This window comes from Mus caroli, unplaced genomic scaffold (assembly GCF_978045245.1).
Source record: "Mus caroli unplaced genomic scaffold, Mus_caroli_1 scaffold_8, whole genome shotgun sequence".
In the NCBI taxonomy this organism is placed as follows: domain Eukaryota; kingdom Metazoa; phylum Chordata; class Mammalia; order Rodentia; family Muridae; genus Mus; species Mus caroli.
In genome coordinates, this window is record NW_028227263.1 from 68,516,787 (window position 1) to 68,536,766 (window position 19,980).

General features: G+C 42.6%; 1 protein-coding gene across 4 annotated transcripts in view; it reads left to right on the forward strand.

The window, feature by feature from the left end:
* The window catches only part of Ntrk3 (neurotrophic receptor tyrosine kinase 3), a 399,848-nt gene that overhangs the window by 319,080 nt on the left and 60,788 nt on the right, over window positions 1–19,980 (forward strand). For all 4 annotated transcript variants that reach the window (XM_021166476.3, XM_029479478.2, XM_021166477.3 and 1 more), the window contains exons 14-15: window positions 9,939–10,111; window positions 13,465–13,708. In XM_021166476.3, the coding sequence (XP_021022135.1) occupies window positions 9,939–10,111; window positions 13,465–13,708 (417 nt within the window). The remainder of the gene's footprint in view (window positions 1–9,938; window positions 10,112–13,464; window positions 13,709–19,980) is intronic.

The window sequence follows — 19,980 nt, forward strand, 5'->3', positions numbered from 1 at the left end:
CCAATGCTCGTATAAATCTTCATACTCTCCCATCCCACCCATGCTGTGCTCCTCTGTTTTTTCCTCCCATTCCTCAGGAAAATAAATGATTCACACTCAGTCACCTTATGCCCACGTTTTATCCCATGTAGCTTAGGACTGAGGCAGGGAGGTGGGTTATCTGGAAAGGTTTTTTAGCATATACTTTGGCTGATAAGTATTTGTTCAGGTAGCTGGTAGCCATTGCAGATATTCCATTATTCTTAGGTATACCTCCAGAGTTGAAGTGATCATTACATCAGGCCATATGTCTTGGGAGCTGGGACTGTAGCTCAGTTGGCAGGCTTCTTACCTATCATCCACAAAGCCATGGGTTCAATCCTCAGCAATGCATAAAACCAATCATGATGAAACACAGTTGTAAATCTTAGGGCTTTGGAAGTGGAAGCAGGAATTCAGGGTCATTCTCAGCTATAGCTTAAAACTGTCAGAGAGAGAGAGAGAGAGAGAGAGAGAGAGAGAGAGAGAGAGAGAGAGAGAGAGAGAGTGAGAGAGAGAGAATTAGGTCTGGTAAAAATCACTGCTAGGCTGGGAAAATGAATCTCACTTTATTACCTACCACCTTTGGTCTTTCTGCCTGGAAATCTTTACTGGAGGAAGCTGTTCTGACATCAGTCCACACTCTCTTTCCAAGCTCAGTTTGTGACATGTGTATATCACATCATTCTTCTGCCTTCTTGCCTATTAACAAGTTCCTTCAACAAATTAATTCAAGTCGATGAGCTGGGGTGAAGAGTATTCTGGAATCTGGACCCAACACATAATTGGTTGTTCAACTTTGGCAAGCTGAATGTGAGCTGCGGGCCTTAGTTTTCACATCTAGAAAATGGGAAGGTTGTACTAAGTAACTTTCAGTCATTTTTGTTAGTAGGCCATTTAATTGAGAACTTTTTTTTTTTCCTGGTTTGTTTTGAAGCATTTATTAGTGCTGAGCATTTTCTTTCTTTTTTTTTTTTAATATTTTTATTACATATTTTCCTCAATTACATTTCCAATACTATCCCAAAAGTCCCCCATAGCGCCCCCCACTTCCCTACCCACCCATTCCCATTCTTTTGGCCCTGGCATTCCCCTATATTGGGGCATATAAAGTTTGCAAGTCCAATGGGCCTCTCTTTCCATTGATGGCCGACTAGGCCATCTTTCGATACATATGCAGCTAGAGACAAGAGCTCCAGGGTTCTGGTTAGTACATCATGTTGTTCCAACAATAGGGTTGCAGATCCCTTTAGCTCCTTGGGTACTTTCTCTAGCTTCTCCATTGGGAGCCCTGTGATACATCCAATAGCTGACTGTGAACATCCACTCCTGTGTTTGCTAGGCCCCGGCATCGTCTCACAAGAGACAGCTATATTTGGGTCCTTTCAGCAAAATCTTGCTAGTGTATGCAATGGTGTCAGCGTTTAGAAGCTGATTATGGGACGGATCCCTGGATACAGCAGTCTCTAAATGGTCCATCCTTTCATCACAGCTATGAACTTTGTCTCTGTAACTCCTTCCCTGGGTGTTTTGTTCCCAATTCTAAGAAGGTGCACAGTGTCCACACTTTGGTCTTCATTCTTCTTGAGTTTCATGCGTTTATCAAATTGTATCTTATATCTTGGGTATCCTAAGTTTTGGGCTAATATCCACTTATCAATGAATACATATTGTGTGAGTTCTTTTGTGATTGTGTTACTTCCCTCAAGATGATGCCCTCCAGGTCCATCCATTTGGCTAGGAATTTCATAAATTCATTCTTTTTAATAGCTGAGTAGTACTCCATTGTGTAAATGTACCATAATTTCTGTATCCATTCCTCTGTTGAGGGACATCTGGGTTCTTTCCAGCTTCTGGCTATTATAAATAGGGCTGCTATGAACATAGTGGAGCATGTGTCCTTTTTACCGGTTGGGACATCTTCTGGATATATGCCCAGGAGAGGTATTGCTGGATCCTCCGGTAGTACTATGTCCAATTTTCTGAGGAACCGCCAGACTGATTTCCAGAGTGGTTGTACAAGCTTGCAATCCCACCAACAATGGAGGAGTGTTCCTCTTTCTCCACATCCTCGCCAGCATCTGCTGTCACCTGAATTTTTGATCTTAGCCATTCTGACTGGTGTGAGGTGGAATCTCAGGGTTGTTTTGATTTGCATTTCCCTGATGATTAAGGATGTTGAACATTTTTTCAGGTGCTTCTCTGCCATTCGGTATTCCTCAGGTGAGAATTCTTTGTTCAGTTCTGAGCCCCATTTTTTAATGGGGTTATTTGACTTTCTGGAGTCCACCTTCTTGAGTTCTTTATATATATTGGATATTAGTCCCTTATCTGATTTAGGATAGGTGAAGATCCTTTCCCAATCTGTTGGTGGTTTTTTTGTCTTATTGATGGTGTCTTTAGCCTTGCAGAAGCTTTGTAGTTTCATGAGGTCCCACTTGTCAATTCTCGATCTTACAGCACAAGCCATTACTGTTCTATTCAGGAATTTTTCCCCTGTGCCCATATCTTCAAGGCTTTTCCCCACTTTCTCCTCTATAAGTTTCAGTGTCTCTGGTTTTATGTGAAGTTCCTTGATCCACTTAGACTTGACCTTAGTACAAGGAGATAGGAATGGATCGATTCGCATTCTTCTACATGTTAACAACCAGTTGTGCCAGCACCATTTGTTGAAAATGCTGTCTTTCTTCCACTGGATGTTTTTAGCTCCCTTGTCGAAGATCAAGTGACCATAGGTGTGTGGGTTCATTTCTGGGTCTTCAATTCTATTCCATTGGTCTATTTGTCTGTCACTATACCAGTACCATGCAGTTTTTATCACAATTGCTCTGTAGTAAAGCTTTAGGTCCGGTATGGTGATTCCACCAGAGGTTCTTTTATCCTTGAGAAGAGTTTTTGCTATCCTAGGTTTTTTGTTATTCCAGATGAATTTGCAGATTGCACTTTCTAATTCGTTGAAGAATTGATTTGGAATTTTGATGGGGATTGCATTGAATCTGTAGATTGCTTTTGGCAAGATAGCCATTTTTACAATGTTGATCCTGCCAATCCATGAGCATGGGAGATCTTTCCATCTTCTGAGATCTTCTATAATTTCTTTCTTCAGAGACTTGAAGTTTTTATTATACAGATCTTTCACTTCCTTAGTTAGAGTCACGCCAAGATATTTTATATTATTTGTGACTATTGAGAAGGGTGTTGTTTCCCTAATTTCTTTCTCAGCCTGTTTATTCTTTGTGTAGAGAAAGGCCATTGATTTGTTTGAGTTAATTTTATATCCAGCTACTTCACCGAAGCTGTTTATCAGGCTTAGGAGTTCGCTGGTGGAATTTTTAGGGTCACTTATATATACTATCATATCATCTGCAAAAAGTGATATTTTGACTTCATCTTTTCCAATTTGTATCCCTTTGATCTCCTTTTGTTGTCGAATTGCTCTGGCTAGGACTTCAAGTACAATGTTGAATAGGTATGGAGAAAGTGGACAGCCTTGTCTAGTCCCTGATTTTAGAGGGATTGCTTCAAGCTTCTCACCATTTACTTTGATGTTGGCTACTGGTTTGCTGTAGATTGCTTTTATCATGTTTAGGTATGGGCCTTGAATTCCTGATCTTTCCAAGACTTTTATCATGAATGGGTGTTGGATCTTGTCAAATGCTTTTTCCGCATCTAACGAGATGACCATGTGGTTTTTGTCTTTGAGTTTGTTTATATACTGGATTACGTTGATGGATTTCCGTATATTGAACCATCCCTGCATCCCTGGGATGAAACCTACTTGGTCAGGATGGATGATTGTTTTGATGTGTTCTTGGATTCGGTTAGCAAGAACTTTATTGAGGATTTTTGCATCAATATTCATAAGGGATATTGGTCTGAAGTTTTCTATCTTTGTTGGGTCTTTTTGTGGTTTAGGTATCAGAGTAATTGTGGCTTCATAGAATGAGTTGGGTAGAGTACCTTCTGTTTCTATTTTGTGGAATAGTTTGTGAAGAACTGGGATTAGATCTTCTTTGAAGGTCTGATAGAACTCTGCACTAAACCCATCTGGTCCTGGGCTTTTTTTAGTTGGGAGACTATTAATGACTGCTTCTATTTCTTTGGGGGATATAGGGCTGTTTAGATCATTAACCTGATCTTGATTCAACTTTGGTACCTGGTATCTGTCTAGGAACTTCTCCATTTCATCCAGGTTCTCCAGTTTTGTTGAGTATAGCCTTTGGTAGAAGGATCTGATGGTGTTTTGGATGTCTTCAGGATCTGTTGTTATGTCTCCTTTTTCATTTCTGATTTTGTTAATTAGGATGCTTTCCCTGTACCCTCTAGTGAGTCTGGCTAAGGGTTTATCTATCTTGTTGATTTTCTCAAAGAACCAGCTCCTTGATTGGTTGATTCTTTGAATAGTTTTTCTTGTTACCACTTGGTTGATTTCACCCCGAGTTTGATTATTTCCTGCCGTCTACTCCTCTTGGGTGAATTTGCTTCCTTTTGTTCTAGTGCTTTTAGGTGTGTTGTCAAGCTGCTAATGTGTGCTCTCTCTAGTTTCCTTTTGGAGGCACTCAGAGCTATGAGTTTTCCTCTTAGAAATGCTTTCATTGCGTCCCATAAGTTTGGGTATGTTGTGGCTTCATTTTCATTGAACTCTAAAAAGTCCTTAATTTCTTTCTTTATTCCTTCCTTGACCAAGGTATCATTGAGAAGAGTGTTGTTCAGTTTCCACGTGAAGGTTGGCTTTCTATTATTTATTTTGTTATTGAAGATCAGCCTTAGTCCATGGTGATCTGATAGGATGCATGGGACAATTTCAATATTTTTATATCTGTTGAGGCCTGCTTTGTGACCAATTATGTGGTCAATTTTGGAGAAGGTACCATGAGGTGCTGAGAAGAAGGTATATCCTTTTGTTTTAGGATAGAATGTTCTGTAGATATCTGCCAGATCCATTTGATTCATAATTTCTCTTAGTTTCACTGTGTCCCTGTTTAGTTTCTGTTTCCATGATCTGTCCATTGGTGAAAGTGGTGTGTTGAAGTCTCCCACTATTATTGTATGAGGTGCAATGTGTGCTTTGAGATTTACTAAAGTTTCTTTAATGAATGTGGCTGCCTTTGTATTTGGAGCATAGATATTCAGGATTGATAGTTCCTCTTGGAGGATTTTACCTTTGATGAGTATGAAGTGTCCCTCCCTGTCTTTTTTAATGACTTTGGGTTGGAAGTCAATCTTATCAGATATTAGAATGGCTACTCCAGCTTGTTTCTTCATGCCATTTGCTTGGAAAATTGTTTTCCAGCCTTTCATTCTGAGGTAGTGTCTATCCTTTTCTCTGAGATGAGTTTCCTGTAAGCAGCAAAATGTTGGGTCTTGTTTGTGTAGCCAGTATGTTAGTCTATGTCTTTTTATTGGGGAGTTGAGTCCATTGATATTAAGAGATATTAAGGAAAAGTAATTGTTGTTTCCTGTTATTTTTGTTGTTAAAGTTGGCATTTTGTTCTTGTGGCTGTCTTCTTTTAGGTTTGTTGAGGGATTACCTTCTTGTTGTTTCTAGCGCATGGTTCCTGTCCTTGTATTGGTTTTTTTCTGTTATTATCCTTTGAAGGGCTGGATTCGTGGAGAGATAATGTGTGAATTTGGTTTTGTCGTGGAATACTTTGGTTTCTCCATCTATGTTAATTGAGAGTTTGGCTGGGTATAGTAGCCTGGGCTGGAATTTGTGTTCTTTTAGTGTCTGTATAACATCCGTCCAGGATCTTCTGGCTTTCATAGTCTCTGGTGAAAAATCTGGTGTAATTCTGATAGGCTTGCCTTTATATGTTACTTGGCCTTTTTCTCTTACTGCTTTTAGTATTCTATCTTTATTTAGAGCATTTGTTGCTCTGATTATTATGTGTCGGGAGGTATTTCTTTTCTGGTCCAGTCTATTTGGAGTTCTGTAGGCTTCTTGTATGTTCATGGGCATCTCTTTCTTTAGATTTGGGAAGTTTTCTTCTATAATTTTGTTGAAGATGTTTGCTGGTCCTTTGAGTTGAAAATCTTCATTCTCATCCACTCCTATTATCCGTAGGTTTGGTCTTCTCATTGTGTCCTGTATTTCTTGGATGTTTTGAGTTAGGATCTTTTTGCATTTTACATTTTCCTTGATTGTTGTGCCGATGTTCTCTATGGAATCTTCTGCACCTGAGATTCTCTCTTCCATCTCTTGTATTCTGTTGCTGATGCTCGTATCTATGGTTCCAGATTTCTTTCCTAGGGTTTCTATCTCCAGTGTTGCCTCATTTTGGGTTTTCTTTATTGTGTCTACTTCCCTTTTTAGGTCTAGTATGGTTTTGTTCATTTCCATCATCTGTTTGGATGTGTTTTCCTGTTTTTCTGTAAGGACTTCTACCTGTTTGATTATGTTATCGTGTTTTTCTTTAAGGATTTGTAACTCTTTAGCAGTGTTCTCCTGCAATTCTTTAAGGGATTTTTGTGCTTCCTCTTTATTGTCTTCTGCCTGTTTAGCAGTGTTCTCCTGCATTTCTTTAAGTGTGTTATTAAAGTCCTTCTTGAAGTCCTCTATCATCATCAGGAGATATGCTTTTAGATTCGTGTCTAGCTTTTCCGGTGTGTTGGGGTGCCCTGGACTGGGTGAAGTGGGGGTGCTGGGTTCTGATGATGGTGAGTGGTCTTGGTTTCTGTTAGTAAGATTATTACGTTTACCTTTCGCCATCTGGTAATCTCTGGGGTTAGTTGTTATCGTTGTCACTGTTTAAAGATTGGAGCAGAAGCTGTGTTCCACTCACCAGCAGTCTCTAAATCCTGCGGCGGGGGTCGTGGGTAGCTGATGGTACCCCGGTGCTGGTCCAGCTGGAAGAGGCCTGTGGTCCTACTCAGGCCGTTTTTTTGCTTCCCTAACTAATGCAGTCTCTGGTCCCGCGTGCAATTGGATTGGAGCAGAAGCTGTGTTCCACTCTCCAGAAGTCTTAAGATCCTGTGGTGGGTGTTGTGGGTAGCTGGTGAGTGTCAGCTGACCCTGCGCCCCAGGTGCCCTGGTGCTTTTCTGACCGGAAGAGGGTTGTGGCCCTATGTAGGCCGGATTTCTCTCTCCCCAACCAGAGCAGTCTCAGGTCCCGCGTGATTGGACTGGAGCAGAAGCTGTGTTCCACTCACCAGCAGTCCCAAAATCCTGCGGCGGGGGTCGTGGGTAGCTGGCGGGTGTCAGGCACCCCTGCGCTCCCGCTACCCTGGCGCTGATCCGGCCGGATGAGGCCTGTGGCCCTACTCAGGCCGGTTTCTGCTTCCCTAACTAATGCAGTCTCAGGTCCCGCGCAATTGGATTGGAGCAGAAGCTGTGTTCCACTCACCAGCAGTCCCAAAATCCTGTGGCGGGGGTCATGGGTAGCTGGTGGGTGTCAGGCAACGCTGCGCTCCCGCTACCCTGGCGCTGATCCAGCCGGATGAGGCCTGTGGTCCTACTCAGGCCGGTTTCTGCTTCCCTAACTAATGCAGTCTCAGGTCCCGCGCAATTGGATTGGAGCAGAAGCTGTGCTCCACTCACCAGAAGTCTTAAGATCCTGTGGTGGGTGTTGTGGGTAGCTGGCGAGTGTCAGCAGATCCTGCGCCCCAGCTGCTCTGGTGCTTTTCTGACCGGAAGAGGGTTGTGGCCCTATGTAGGCCGGATTTCTCTCTCCCCAACCAGAGCAGTCTCAGGTCCCGCGTGATTGGACTGGAACAGAAGCTGTGTTCCACTCACCAGCAGTCCCAAAATCCTGCGGCGGGGGTCGTGGGTAGCTGGCGGGTGTCAGGCAACCCTGTGCTCCTGCTACCCCGGCGCTGATCCGGCTGGATGAGGCCTGTCAATTGAGAACTTTTTATGATGAAATCTTGTAAATGTTCCAAAGAAGGGAAGGTGATGCTGGCTGAAGTTGGGTGGGGCTTCAGGTCAGGAAGTCACACTTGCTTTGATGGCCCTGGAGACTATTGCTAATGAAGTCTGGAGATACTGTGAATTTCAGCAAAGGATTGCTCATGTCTACTATTCTTCCTGTCATTTACAATGTGTGAACATGGGCTGGCTCTCAAACAGGCCTGGCCTCAGGTTCTCCAGCTACAGAAATGTGAAATGGGGAACTGAAAGGGAAGACAACCTTTTCACACTAAGCATCCATCATCCCTGATGTGCAGTGGTTCCTGAGAAGTAGGAGAGGTTCACCTAGTCCATCCTTCACAGGTTCATACCACTGCAGTTTGGGAATCCAAAGCAATTGGCAGATTTCAACCAATGGAGCTGCAGCAGATGGAGGAAATCTCTGGCTAGGGAGGAGTTGCAGCATTTGCATGGCAGGTCATTTTGTCTGAATCACCAGAAAAGACCGTGTATTTAGCAGAGAGAGAGAGAGAGAGAGAGAGAGAGAGAGAGAGAGAGAGAGAGAGAGAGAGAGAGAGAGAGAGAGAGTCTCAATGGCCTGAAATCTGGGGCTGCTTTTAGCCTTACTTCTTGATTACCTAGTGGTTATTATGTGCTGCATTAGCTTTATGACTTTAAGGCAATTATGAGGAGTTGGGAAATGTATGGGCATGCCTGCCTAGGCTTCTTCTCTGGCAAAGAGCTCTTCTCTGAACAGACTATCCTATCCTTCAACATGGACAGCATTGCTTATCCTCAGGATGGCAGTTCCAGTTTGGTGTAGCTGTGATAAACACCATAACTAAAAACAAGGTGTGGGGAAAGGCTTTAATTAATCTAACTGATTATAGTCCATAATGGAAGTCAGGGCAAGAACTCAAGGCAGGAGCAGAGCCCATGCTGCTCACCAGCTTACCCTCAAGTTCACAGGTGAGTTGGCACCATCCACAGGGGCCTGGACCCTCCCACATCGATCAGTAATTAAAAAAAATACTACACAGACACAGTCAGAGGCCAATCCGATGGAGGCAATTCCTCAACTGAGATTCCCCCTTCCCAGGTGTGTCAAGTTCACAACCAAGACTAGCTATCACAGTAGTGTCCTGTTCACTGTCTCTAATATGCATTAAATATGCTTAGCTTTGATGTCACACTCACAGTCTGATTCTAAAATCTCCAACCCGGAATTGTATACTCTTTTTACTGTATTATTCTTTCTGGAACAAGAAATAGTCAGGTATGTATTTCTCTCTGGCTCACATTTGGGCCTGAAGTCCCTGAAGAACAAAGTCACAGAATCTTGGCAGAGTGTCTCCCATTGGCTCACATCTTCATCATCCTGCAGTGGGCTTTGGTAGTTGTCTCCCAGGTCTTGTGTGCATCTAAGACTTCCATAATTTAACCGCAACTCTGCCTTCCCCATAGCACTTTTAAGCTAAACCTTTGGTTTGAGTATACAGTGCCTTCTATAAGCCAAAGGCTCACTCCCCTCTTGCCAATACAGCCTCTTCTATCATTAAGACACAAGGACTCAAAGGATGAGGTGGGCATCATGACACTGCTTGATCATTCATTGTGGGTCCAGAAGGATGTGGTAACCATTTCCACCAGCTGGAAAACATAGCTCTCTGCCCTCGGAGTGCACACTGATTTACAAGGATGAAGTAACTGGGGTGGTGCTGTTCAGTCTACTGTATCAGAGAGACTTGGTCTGTAAACGAAGACTTAGGAATAGGGCTCTCACAGGTCTTCCACTTCACAGCTTTTTCCCCTGCCATTCATATTGAGGGAGACATGGGGATGGGCGATGAACATAGACTGAAGTCACTGGCTAGAGTCTGGAATGTGGGTCTCCCCTTTGACAGGAATCAAAATGCTGACTGAAGAAAGGGTTCACCAGTGTGCTCTGCCTTGATGTTTTAAAAGAGATCACATCTACTGTGTGTCCAGATGGATGTGGTAGCAGTTTTCACCAGTCGGAGAAGATAGCTCTCTACCCCCTAGTTGCTACAAACTAATGTTGTGTGGTTCTCAGGCCCTGAAGGATCCCACCTTGGCTGCCAGGAAGGATTTCCAGAGGGAGGCTGAGCTGCTCACGAACCTGCAGCATGAGCATATTGTCAAGTTCTATGGGGTGTGTGGTGATGGTGACCCACTCATCATGGTCTTTGAATACATGAAGCATGGAGACCTTAACAAGTTCCTCAGGTAAGCAAGATGGGACAATCTTCTTGTCCGTCTCTTTCAATTTCACTGAGCCGTGGGAGTCTTCTCTGTGGTTAGAAATCATATTTGCCACCATGAGTGCAAGTCTGAGGATGGCAAATCTAAAGTACCTGCCTTTCCCTTCTTTTCCCCCTCTTCTCCTCTCTCTCTCTCTCTCTCTCTCTCTCTCTCTCTCTCTCTCTCTCTCTCTCTCTCTCTCTCTCTCTCTCTCCTTTTCCCCCTCTCCCTCTCCCTCTCTCTGTCCCCTCCCCATCTTTGAGACTTTCTGACTTCAAACTTACTATATAGCTGAGAATGACCTTGAACTTCAGATCATCCTGCGTCCATCTCTTCTGTTCTGGGATCGCAGGTGTGCACTGTGTAACTGGTTATGTGGTGCTGAGGATGGACATTAGGTCTTTATGTATGACAGGCAAGCACTTTTTAAAGACAGCTACATCCCTAAACCTAACCCCTTCATTCTTATGTGCCATCTCCTTACAGATGGACTTGATCTTTTGTATTCATGATGAGACACCTGTACTTTTCTTCTCGGCTCCCAGATGGACTGGGAAGAATAAAACATGGGGTATACATCCCATGTGCATCCCAGGTTGAGTGTCACAAACCCTGATTCTAGGACTGCTAACTCTCTTGCCCCAATGTGGTAAAAATCTCATTTGCCAAATGAGACTAGTATCCTATATTCATCCTGAAAACCCCACACCTATAGACATTTTTGATGATGAATGTGATGTCATCAATTTGTAAACTCATCAGAGTGTAATGATGGTTGATAAAGAAAGGGATTTTGTATCCAGGTAAATTCTAACTGTTAGCATTCAGACTAATAGAAAGGAAAGGGAAAAGTCAGACTTGGCAGTGTCTTCACGTCTCTCCTTATGATTTGGATTTCCAAATAAATGGCCCTGGAGATACTGAGAAAACCCACAAGATTCTCTAAGTCTCTGGAACCTGAAATCATAATGATATGGATTCCTGGAGACCTCCATCCTTAGCATAAGAGACATGGGGGTTTATCTTAATTATAACTGGGTCAAGTTATAAGTGCTTCATGGAGTTGTTTCTAGAAGCATTACATGGCGATGTGTATATAATGCCTGTATGTAGCTAGGTACTGAACCAATATTTGCTATTGTAAAAATCACTACTATTATCATTACTTTATATGAGCTATGAATCATGGTAGCTTCCAGTCTAGATGTTAGCCCATCTCAGTGTGGAGAATTCCCTCACCTTGTGCTTCTTTCCTCTGCCCTAGTTTGCACCACACCATATTTTCCAGGGGTATAGCTGATTCTCCCATCCCAAGTTCAACAGAAAGGCTTAACAAAGTCCCCATGTACCTCTTTGTATTCCAGGAAAGATGAAGAAAACAAGGCAGAAGGGGGAGGAGCAGGGAGAGGCAAGAGTGAAGGCTAGGGCAGGGGAAACACCAGGGAATAAGAAAACACAAACCAAAAGAGAGAATAATATTTCTTACTGTTGTGACCAACTACTTGGCAAGAGGCTACTTAGGGGCAGGAGTATGTATTTTGACTCACAGTTCAAAAGGGTTCAGTTCTTCACAGCAACGAACATGGTGCTGGTGTGTGAGGTCAAATCATATCGGCAGTCAGGAGTAGAGAGTGTTTGGGGCAGAGTTTGGGTTAGAAAGTGTCCAATACCCCCACATCAGTGACAGTGATCTACTTGCTCTAGCAAGGGTTCCCTTCTCAGGGGTTCCTAACCTCCTAAAAAAAACTCCATTAGTAAAGCCCAGATGTCCAAACACTCAAGTTTCTGGAAGCATTTACCTTTGAGCCATAACAACTAGAGATGGCAAGAAGCTGTGTCTGCATTGAATCACTCGCCCCTTGATTCTCTGTGGCAGGAATGTAGGAAGACTTTAGTGATCCTTCTGTGTCTGGACTCACTTCTTGAAGACAACATAGGGAGTCTATTCAAATTAAGGTCAACAGTTTCTCCAGGCATTTCATGTCAACTTGCTACCCAGATTCTCAGGGGGTACCCAAATTCTAACCCATCTTCCTAGGCTCTGTTAATCAAGGCTAAGCTTTCCCAAAACTCCATGCAAAAAGCTTGGGTCACAGCAACTCTTACTAGGAGCTGACTTAACAGGCTGCTCTCCCAAATGCCCCCTTAACCCCCAAGGTCAATTCTGCCTATTATCGTGTCTCCTGGTTGGTGGGGTTTGAGACCTGCAGGGGTATGTCTTGGTATACTGGGGTGGGAACTGGCTTCCTGACTCATCCCTGGCTAGCTGATGCAGCTGCTTTCCTCCGAAGGGGGAGAGGGGAAGCCCACCAAAGATAATAAACAGAGTGTGTTCCTATTTAATGATGCCTTTCAGTGGAAATTGGAGAAGCAGTAAAGCAGGCTAGGGCCTCCCTGTACACCAGGGCTCGTTGGACCTCCACTTCATAAATAAGGGCCCTGGGTGTGGTTATGGCTCATTGGGCTTTCTGCAGGAAAGAGTGAACACTAAAAGTGACCGATCTGACAGGGCCGGGTGTTATCATAACACAGCCAGGCTTGAATTTAGCATAGAGAGAGTGTTGAGTTCCCAAGATCTCTGCTTTAGAGTCAAAGTGTTTCTTTATCCTGCCTTGCTTTTTCTAGTGTGGAATGGTTAGGGGTATGGAGCTAGCTTTACGCCACTTACAGCTGGGGGTCTGCAGACAGCTTGTCAGCAGCAGCAGTACTGGGAGCTTGGCATAAATGCAAATGAATGAACACTACCTGGCCAATCAGAGCTTCAAGGGGGTGGGGCATTTAGAGCTATTTAAAATCCTTCTTGATATCCCTTTTGGCAGCTCTCCTTTATAATCATAGATAATAATTTACAGTATGTCTCCTGACTACTATATAGCTATTCTGAGATATCCAGGACTTTGGTTGAGCTTTCTCATAATATTTGTGCCTCAATTAAAAAAAAAAATCAGGATAGAAAGATTAAACAAATGTCTTTAAAATGATGAGAATAGGGCTTGACATATAGTAAGGGTTAGCGGTTACTTTATTAATTATTCTATAATGAGCGCCTAACACCTGAGAAGACCCTGGGAAGTGGCTTAGATAGTGAAAGAGACAGTTAGTTCCCTACCTTTTTGAGTACGTTTATGTCATTTTAGTGGGGAATTGATTTGTAGTCTTACCCATAGCCATACTCAAAATAATTTGTGTAGATAGACACAGGGATAGGCAGCTTAGAAAGGAATGTCCTGAAGGAATGTTTCTGAAGGATGTTCCAGAGCCCCTAAAGCCTCAAAGTCTTTACCTTTGATATGCTAAGTTCTCTTTGCTCCCCCCCCCCCACCCTTTTCTCCTTACAGGGCCCATGGGCCAGATGCCATGATCCTCGTGGATGGACAGCCACGTCAGGCCAAGGGGGAGCTAGGGCTCTCTCAGATGCTCCACATCGCCAGTCAGATAGCCTCAGGCATGGTGTACCTGGCTTCCCAGCACTTTGTACACCGGGACCTGGCCACGAGGAACTGCCTGGTTGGAGCCAATCTACTAGTGAAGATTGGAGATTTTGGCATGTCCAGGGACGTCTACAGTACTGATTACTACAGGGTAAGGAGGCTTTCCCAGCTGCAGGACTCAGTTGCTGAGCTAGTGCCTTGCTTACATGTCTGTCATTGTCCATTTACGCTGTCACTATGGTGCAGATGTATGCACATGCACGCTCACCAATGCACTCAACAGTTCTCTTTTGGCCACTCCTGCATCTTGGCATATCAGCTTATTATTATCATGGTAGGCCATTCTTCCTTCCTCATTGACATTAGACTGAACTCTTTCAATATATCACGATAACCTGCACATTATGTTCCTATTGCTTCACAGTTTATTCTTTATGCAAACAGAGTTGAACACATATAGATGTATGTTCAAATGCCCACCCAAACAGTCTAACTTGGTGCTATGTCAATAATCCAACCCACCCCCTGATCTAGCTTCATTCACAACATGTTGTAGTCACTGGAATTTCTTCATGATCATTTGAGGGTAATCTTGTTTCAAAGGTAGATCGTTATGGAAGTGGAAATCAAAGTAAACTAGAAGTAACTAGTCCATAATCCTACTGTCTTTGGAAAAATGAGAAAATGAGGTATTTTGCCCATTTCTGGCTTTAGAGAAAGGATGGTCTTGGGCTGATTGGAGGAAGCTTTATTTGTATACGGTTATCTACCTCCTACTTCAAAATCTTATTTTGCTTCCAGAATCATGGTTTACTCTCATTTTGAGGGGATCTCCTCATTGGGGAACAATGAGTTTTCCTGTGTTATTATGGCCAAGTTAATGGTAGATGGCCATGGATGTCAATTTTTCTAGAAAGAGAAGAATGGGTACAACTTGTCAGCCGCACACACAGATGGGTCATATCATTGAGACGTACCTTTATCTACATTAAGGAAGACTTATGTTGCCCATACCAGGGCTCACCTGTAATCTCAAGAGTTAGAAGTTTGAAGCAGGTGGATCTGGAGGTTAAGGCCAGTCTACACAGAAAGAAGTCTCTATGGAGAAAAATAATAAAAAAGGAAAAAAATTCAAATATGGAAGACTTACTTTGGACACTTTGCCTAAGGAAAGGATTTAGATTTGTGATGTAGGAGACAGAAGGACAATATTATGGAACAAAGAATGTATTCTTCTGTGACATGTAAACAAAATCCCATAGATCATGGAGTGTGTGATAATACAAAACTATTTCCAGAGGCTCAGACAGCTTTCATATCTGGGAAAGGTTGGCTACATGGTTCACCAATGGCCTTCTTATTGTCTCTTCTTTGGAAGAAGAAGCAAAAGATCTCCAGAGGTCCCTTTTATGAGGTCACTAATTCTAACAAAGGTTAATGATTTAATGCCTCTAATCAATGTCTACTTCCAGGCCTGCTCCTATGCCATTACCTGCAATTCTCCTGCTATGAACCACATGTTTATTTTAGTTTGGGGACTAAGGAAACATAAACATTCAGTTCATAGCAGAACATTGGGAGCCAATTGTCTGGTCCAGGTAGGAAAGAAATAATCACTTTGTGAACTATTGTGATCCTGTTGGCCTGAGTGTGGTAATCCAGGAGGGTGGGATTTGAGGCTGGCAAATACACACTTGTTTGATTTATTTGAATGCTCCTGGTGACTTTGTGATGCACCATTGATCACTGAGATATGACACTGGTTACTCAATGAATTTCACTTTAATAACAGTGCAGAGGAACATTTTAGAAATGGCTTTTATGGCTGCAGAGTGTCTTGTTCATGGTTCAACCAAAGGATGGCAAATGGCATGCTATCACGAGCACACAGGAGGCAAAATAAACCAAATCTGGAGAAAGCAGAGTGTCCCCAGCAAAGTGGCCAGCCTTAGCCACCTACCTTACCAAGTATTTCTAGAAAAAGGAATGGGAGCATGATGTGGGTTCACAGGCTGATGGTCAGAGAAGACCTGTTATGATACACTGAAGCATAGTGTTTAGCATCTAGACCATTCTCCCCACCATGCATATCCAAAGCCTGGATGTGGTTACTCAGCAGGTATATGGGTCATAGAGCCTAGCTGAAGTCTGCACCATTTAATTGACTTCCACTCTGTATAATAGAGTTTTCTTTCTTGACTGGCTAAACTCAAATCTATTGTAGGGATGATGAAAGTAAGGGAAGCTTGCTGCTTTTTGTTTGTTTGCATTTCTTTTTCTGAGCAGGGAAGATAGTTAATTATACTTTGTTGGTCTCTCTGGACTCTCCCAGGTCTTAGAAAGCCATAACAGACTAGAACATACAAGTGGAGATTTGAAATTGGCTTTTTGGGTTGTACTTAATATTTCTTTTTTTGGTTTAAAGGTAAAAAACAAACAAAAGAACAAATAAATAATAGAAAAAAGGAGCTCACTCCAAATAGTACACCTTTACTGTTGCTCTAGCAGCCAGTAACTTTACTCTTACTCCTAGGAAAGCATCAGGGAATAAACCCATCTCATTGCTTTGGGTGTCAGGACAGATCTGAGGAAGTGAGGTCAGTGGGAATTGTCCACAGTCCATGTATCTCGAATTCCCTCTTCATGAACTCTAAGTCAGGCTGTTAGCTGAAGCTAGATGGCTTGAAAATATATGTCTTTTGTTCCAAAGGAGTATGAAATAAAGAAGGATAGCTATTTCAGTGAAACTCAGCTTTGCTGGTAGGTAAATCTACATTGGCCACACTGAAAGAATGGATTGTAAAATCCCTTTATACTTGTTTAACTCCACGCCTTGAGATATGCTTAACCACCACCCCTAAACACACACTCCAAATATTTTGAAAAAATGAAAGACAGGAATACATATGCCTGAAGTCACAAAAATATTTCTAAAGTCTTACCCTCTTTGGAAGACATCGTTGTTACTAAAGGGTTCTTGGTCAGCTATGCTCACTCCCTAATATTTAGCTATTATCAGCACCATGTGCTCAATGCTTCAGTTCAATTTTCTTATTTTGAAAATTAGGACAGAAATATTTACTCAGCAGAGGTATGTTTATGTTAAGTGAGGAACTTAGCTTGTGTGAAGCACTGGTAATGCAATCCTTGCTAGACAAACTATGGCTTTTACTGTCTCCTCAGCACTCCTTACACCCAAAGCAAGAATGCTCTGGAGATAGTCTCATTTCCAGATGTGATTCTTGGATCAGGAAGAGGAACTCCTGACCACTGGAAAATAAACTAGGCTCATATCGCTGCCCTGAAGGAGGAGGGTTAAGATGATCACCTCAAGGAAAATTCCTTCCCGAGGTTTTAACTTCCATAGAAACAGTGGGCCATCGGCATTGCCCTTCTATCTGGCCAGTGTTTGTATGCTCTTGCTTCCAAAGCATAGAGCTGTGCCTAAATTTGAGAGATTTATGTAAGACTTTCTTGTTCAGTATATACTGGCAAAGGCTCCAAGGAATGTGGTGATTTGTCAGAGAGACAGAACACCAGGAAGGATGCTTTCTGTAACCCAGGTCAAATTTGCATTGCTCTACTATTCTTGATTAGTAGGACCAAGAACTTGCTGACTACTCAACTTTCTAACTAATATAGATAAACACAGATAATTTAGGTGTTTGTGCGCATGCGCATGCACACATGCACTCAAAGGTGTGCAGGTGTTAATGTATGTGTCTGTCAGCCTGGGCTTGCTTGCTCTGTGAAGATTCTAGAATGCACACAGGAGGTCAGGAGGATAGATAAAGATGAGATCCACCTTATATTTTTTTCCCTTTTCATTTTTAATTTCTTAAAACAAAGAGGCACCATCTGGCTCATACATAAGTGGTATGCAAATGATTTACAGAGGTGAACTGCCAAATTTCCTGTTACACATTTAGATTGAAAAAACAAACATGCCCACACCAAAGCAATGGAGCAATTTCTTGCCTCTTTACAATGGGCTGGATGGCAGCCACCTCTTCTTCCCGTGGCTCATTGATGCTTCCAAGGACACCTGTAAATGGGCTTTGACAAAGGTGGTTGTTAGATACCATGGTTACTTTCGTAGATCTTCAGAGAACTCAAGGAGATGGGTGATCGGATCTATAGTTAAATAAGGTTTCAGACATCCCGAAGAGGAGCAGGCTGAGCCCCCAGAGCAGGCCCGTGTTCAGGTGTGTTCACTGGAGAGGGGAGATGATAGTTCATTGAGATCTTGAAAGGACAGGACTGGAGGGGATAGATACTGTGATCCACGAAACCCAAAGTGAAATGACTCTGTTGTCCTCTGTCCCTCATACCCAGCACTAGGCAGAATTAACAGAATTATCAATGTAGGAAAATAGTGTGTGTGCGTGTGTGTGTATGTGTGTGTTTCGGGTTAAGCAGGAAATGGATCACACCAGACCAGGAGCCCACACACAATCAGATATCCACCACTGAGAAGCTATCCTTCGGCAGTCATGACCAAAGAAGTAGATGGATCTTTTCTAAACAAGTAGACTAATTACCTGGGAAGAATGCCCTGCAGAAACAGGCAAGTGGTAATCTGGATTGCCTGAATCTGGGATGTGTACTTTAGGTTATAAGTGGGATTCTAACCATAAAGTAGGTCTGAGGCTAGCAGTGGTTCACTGGGTTTCAAGATGAGAATTCTGGCACCGAGTTCTTAGCAACTCTTGAACAAGTTAAGCAAAACAGTCCATAGGACATGGAAATAATTTAGGACAAGATGAGCTGGTGGTAGAATAGTTCATTCTATGGTGTTACAATAGTCTCCTCACAATGATGAAAATGATGGACTCTTTGATATATATATATATTTGCTATAGTCATCCTAAGCACTTGATCCTTTTAAAGGCAGCTAGAATGAAAGAGGGACATAGAATAATGTTGTTAATGAGTAAATGTGGATGGACTAGACATGAGGGTATTACTTCCCTTCTTAATAGAGTGAAACTTATATAAGGCACATATCTTAGGATGAGAAAACAGCTTAATAAACATTAATCACTGCTACTATTATCAGAGCTAACATACAAAAGCTTTCTATTCTGAGCAAAGAATTTGCAAAGGTCTTATAATACAGGTTGATCACTGTAACAAATAAGTTGGGGAACACACAATGATCCAACACAAACAGAAGCTCATTTCCAGGACATGTGTCAGTATTTCAGGTGAATCTACTGGAAGTATAACATTCCTCCACACTCTCATGCAGGCCACCATGCTCTTTGTCTTAGTGACCCTAAGCACTTGAGCCATTTATAGCCAGCAGGAATAGAAGAGGAACATAGAATAATGTTAATTAGGATAGACTTGACATGGCACCATCATTTCCCTTCTTAATAGAACCATTTATATACTTATACATTTATAAGGGAAGCTGACAAATGGAGTATAACAGTGTCTCACATGGAAAAGAAGATTCTGGTGGGCAACTGACCATCTCAAAAGGGAAGAAAAGCCAGTATCTCTTCTAACATTTGATTACAACAGCACATCCATACAAGGAAAGCGAAAACAAGATATTCTTTCTTCTATTGTTCCTTTATTTGAATGCAAACTTATGGTGCTCTGTGGAACTTTTAAGCCATGGTGGACTTGGTCCACTGCCACAGAGGAGCTTCAGTTCACTACCCTGGAGAACAAAAGGGTAAGCTCACAATGAACCATATGCTATGGAACAGGAGGGAAAAGGAAGAATGTATGACTCAATAGGACTCTCAGTTTTTAAGAGTACATGTAGGGCTGGAGATATGGCTCAGCAGTTAAAAGCACTGCATCTCTGCCAGATGATGCAGGTTCAATTTTCAGCACCCACATAGCTCCTCCTGTGTTCTATAACTCCAGTTTCCAGGATCTGATGGCCTCCCCTTGCTTCTACACACACAATGCACACAAGCAATGCACAGACACACACCAGACACACATGCAGAAAAAGTACTATATAAAATTAAAATAACAGCAATCTTTAAAAGAAAAGATAACACATGTAGGAGAGTGAAGAAAGACTGGCTACAGAAGCTTGGCTTATAAGTCCATGGCAATTAAAGAAGACACCAGAGCATGCTGCAAATTTTAACTGGTCTCCACACCTACACTACCAAATCTGCCTAGTGTAGGGGTAGGTCTTTCCCAAAATTCAGGGAGACTCACAGGTTGAGGGCTCACACATGGGTTTGAGGGATCCTACAACATCCTGAAATTATGAGAGTGAATCTTATTGGTTGTTTCTTTTGATTTTTATCCTTTCTGGGTTCAGAGCTTTCTGAAGAATCCTAGAGGAGTTTATGGCTCACACAGACTACCCTAGTGAGTTTCCAGAACAAAAACAGGAGTCCAGGACTTCTCCAACTTAAGGGCTAGGGAGGGAAGCCATGCCATTATTGT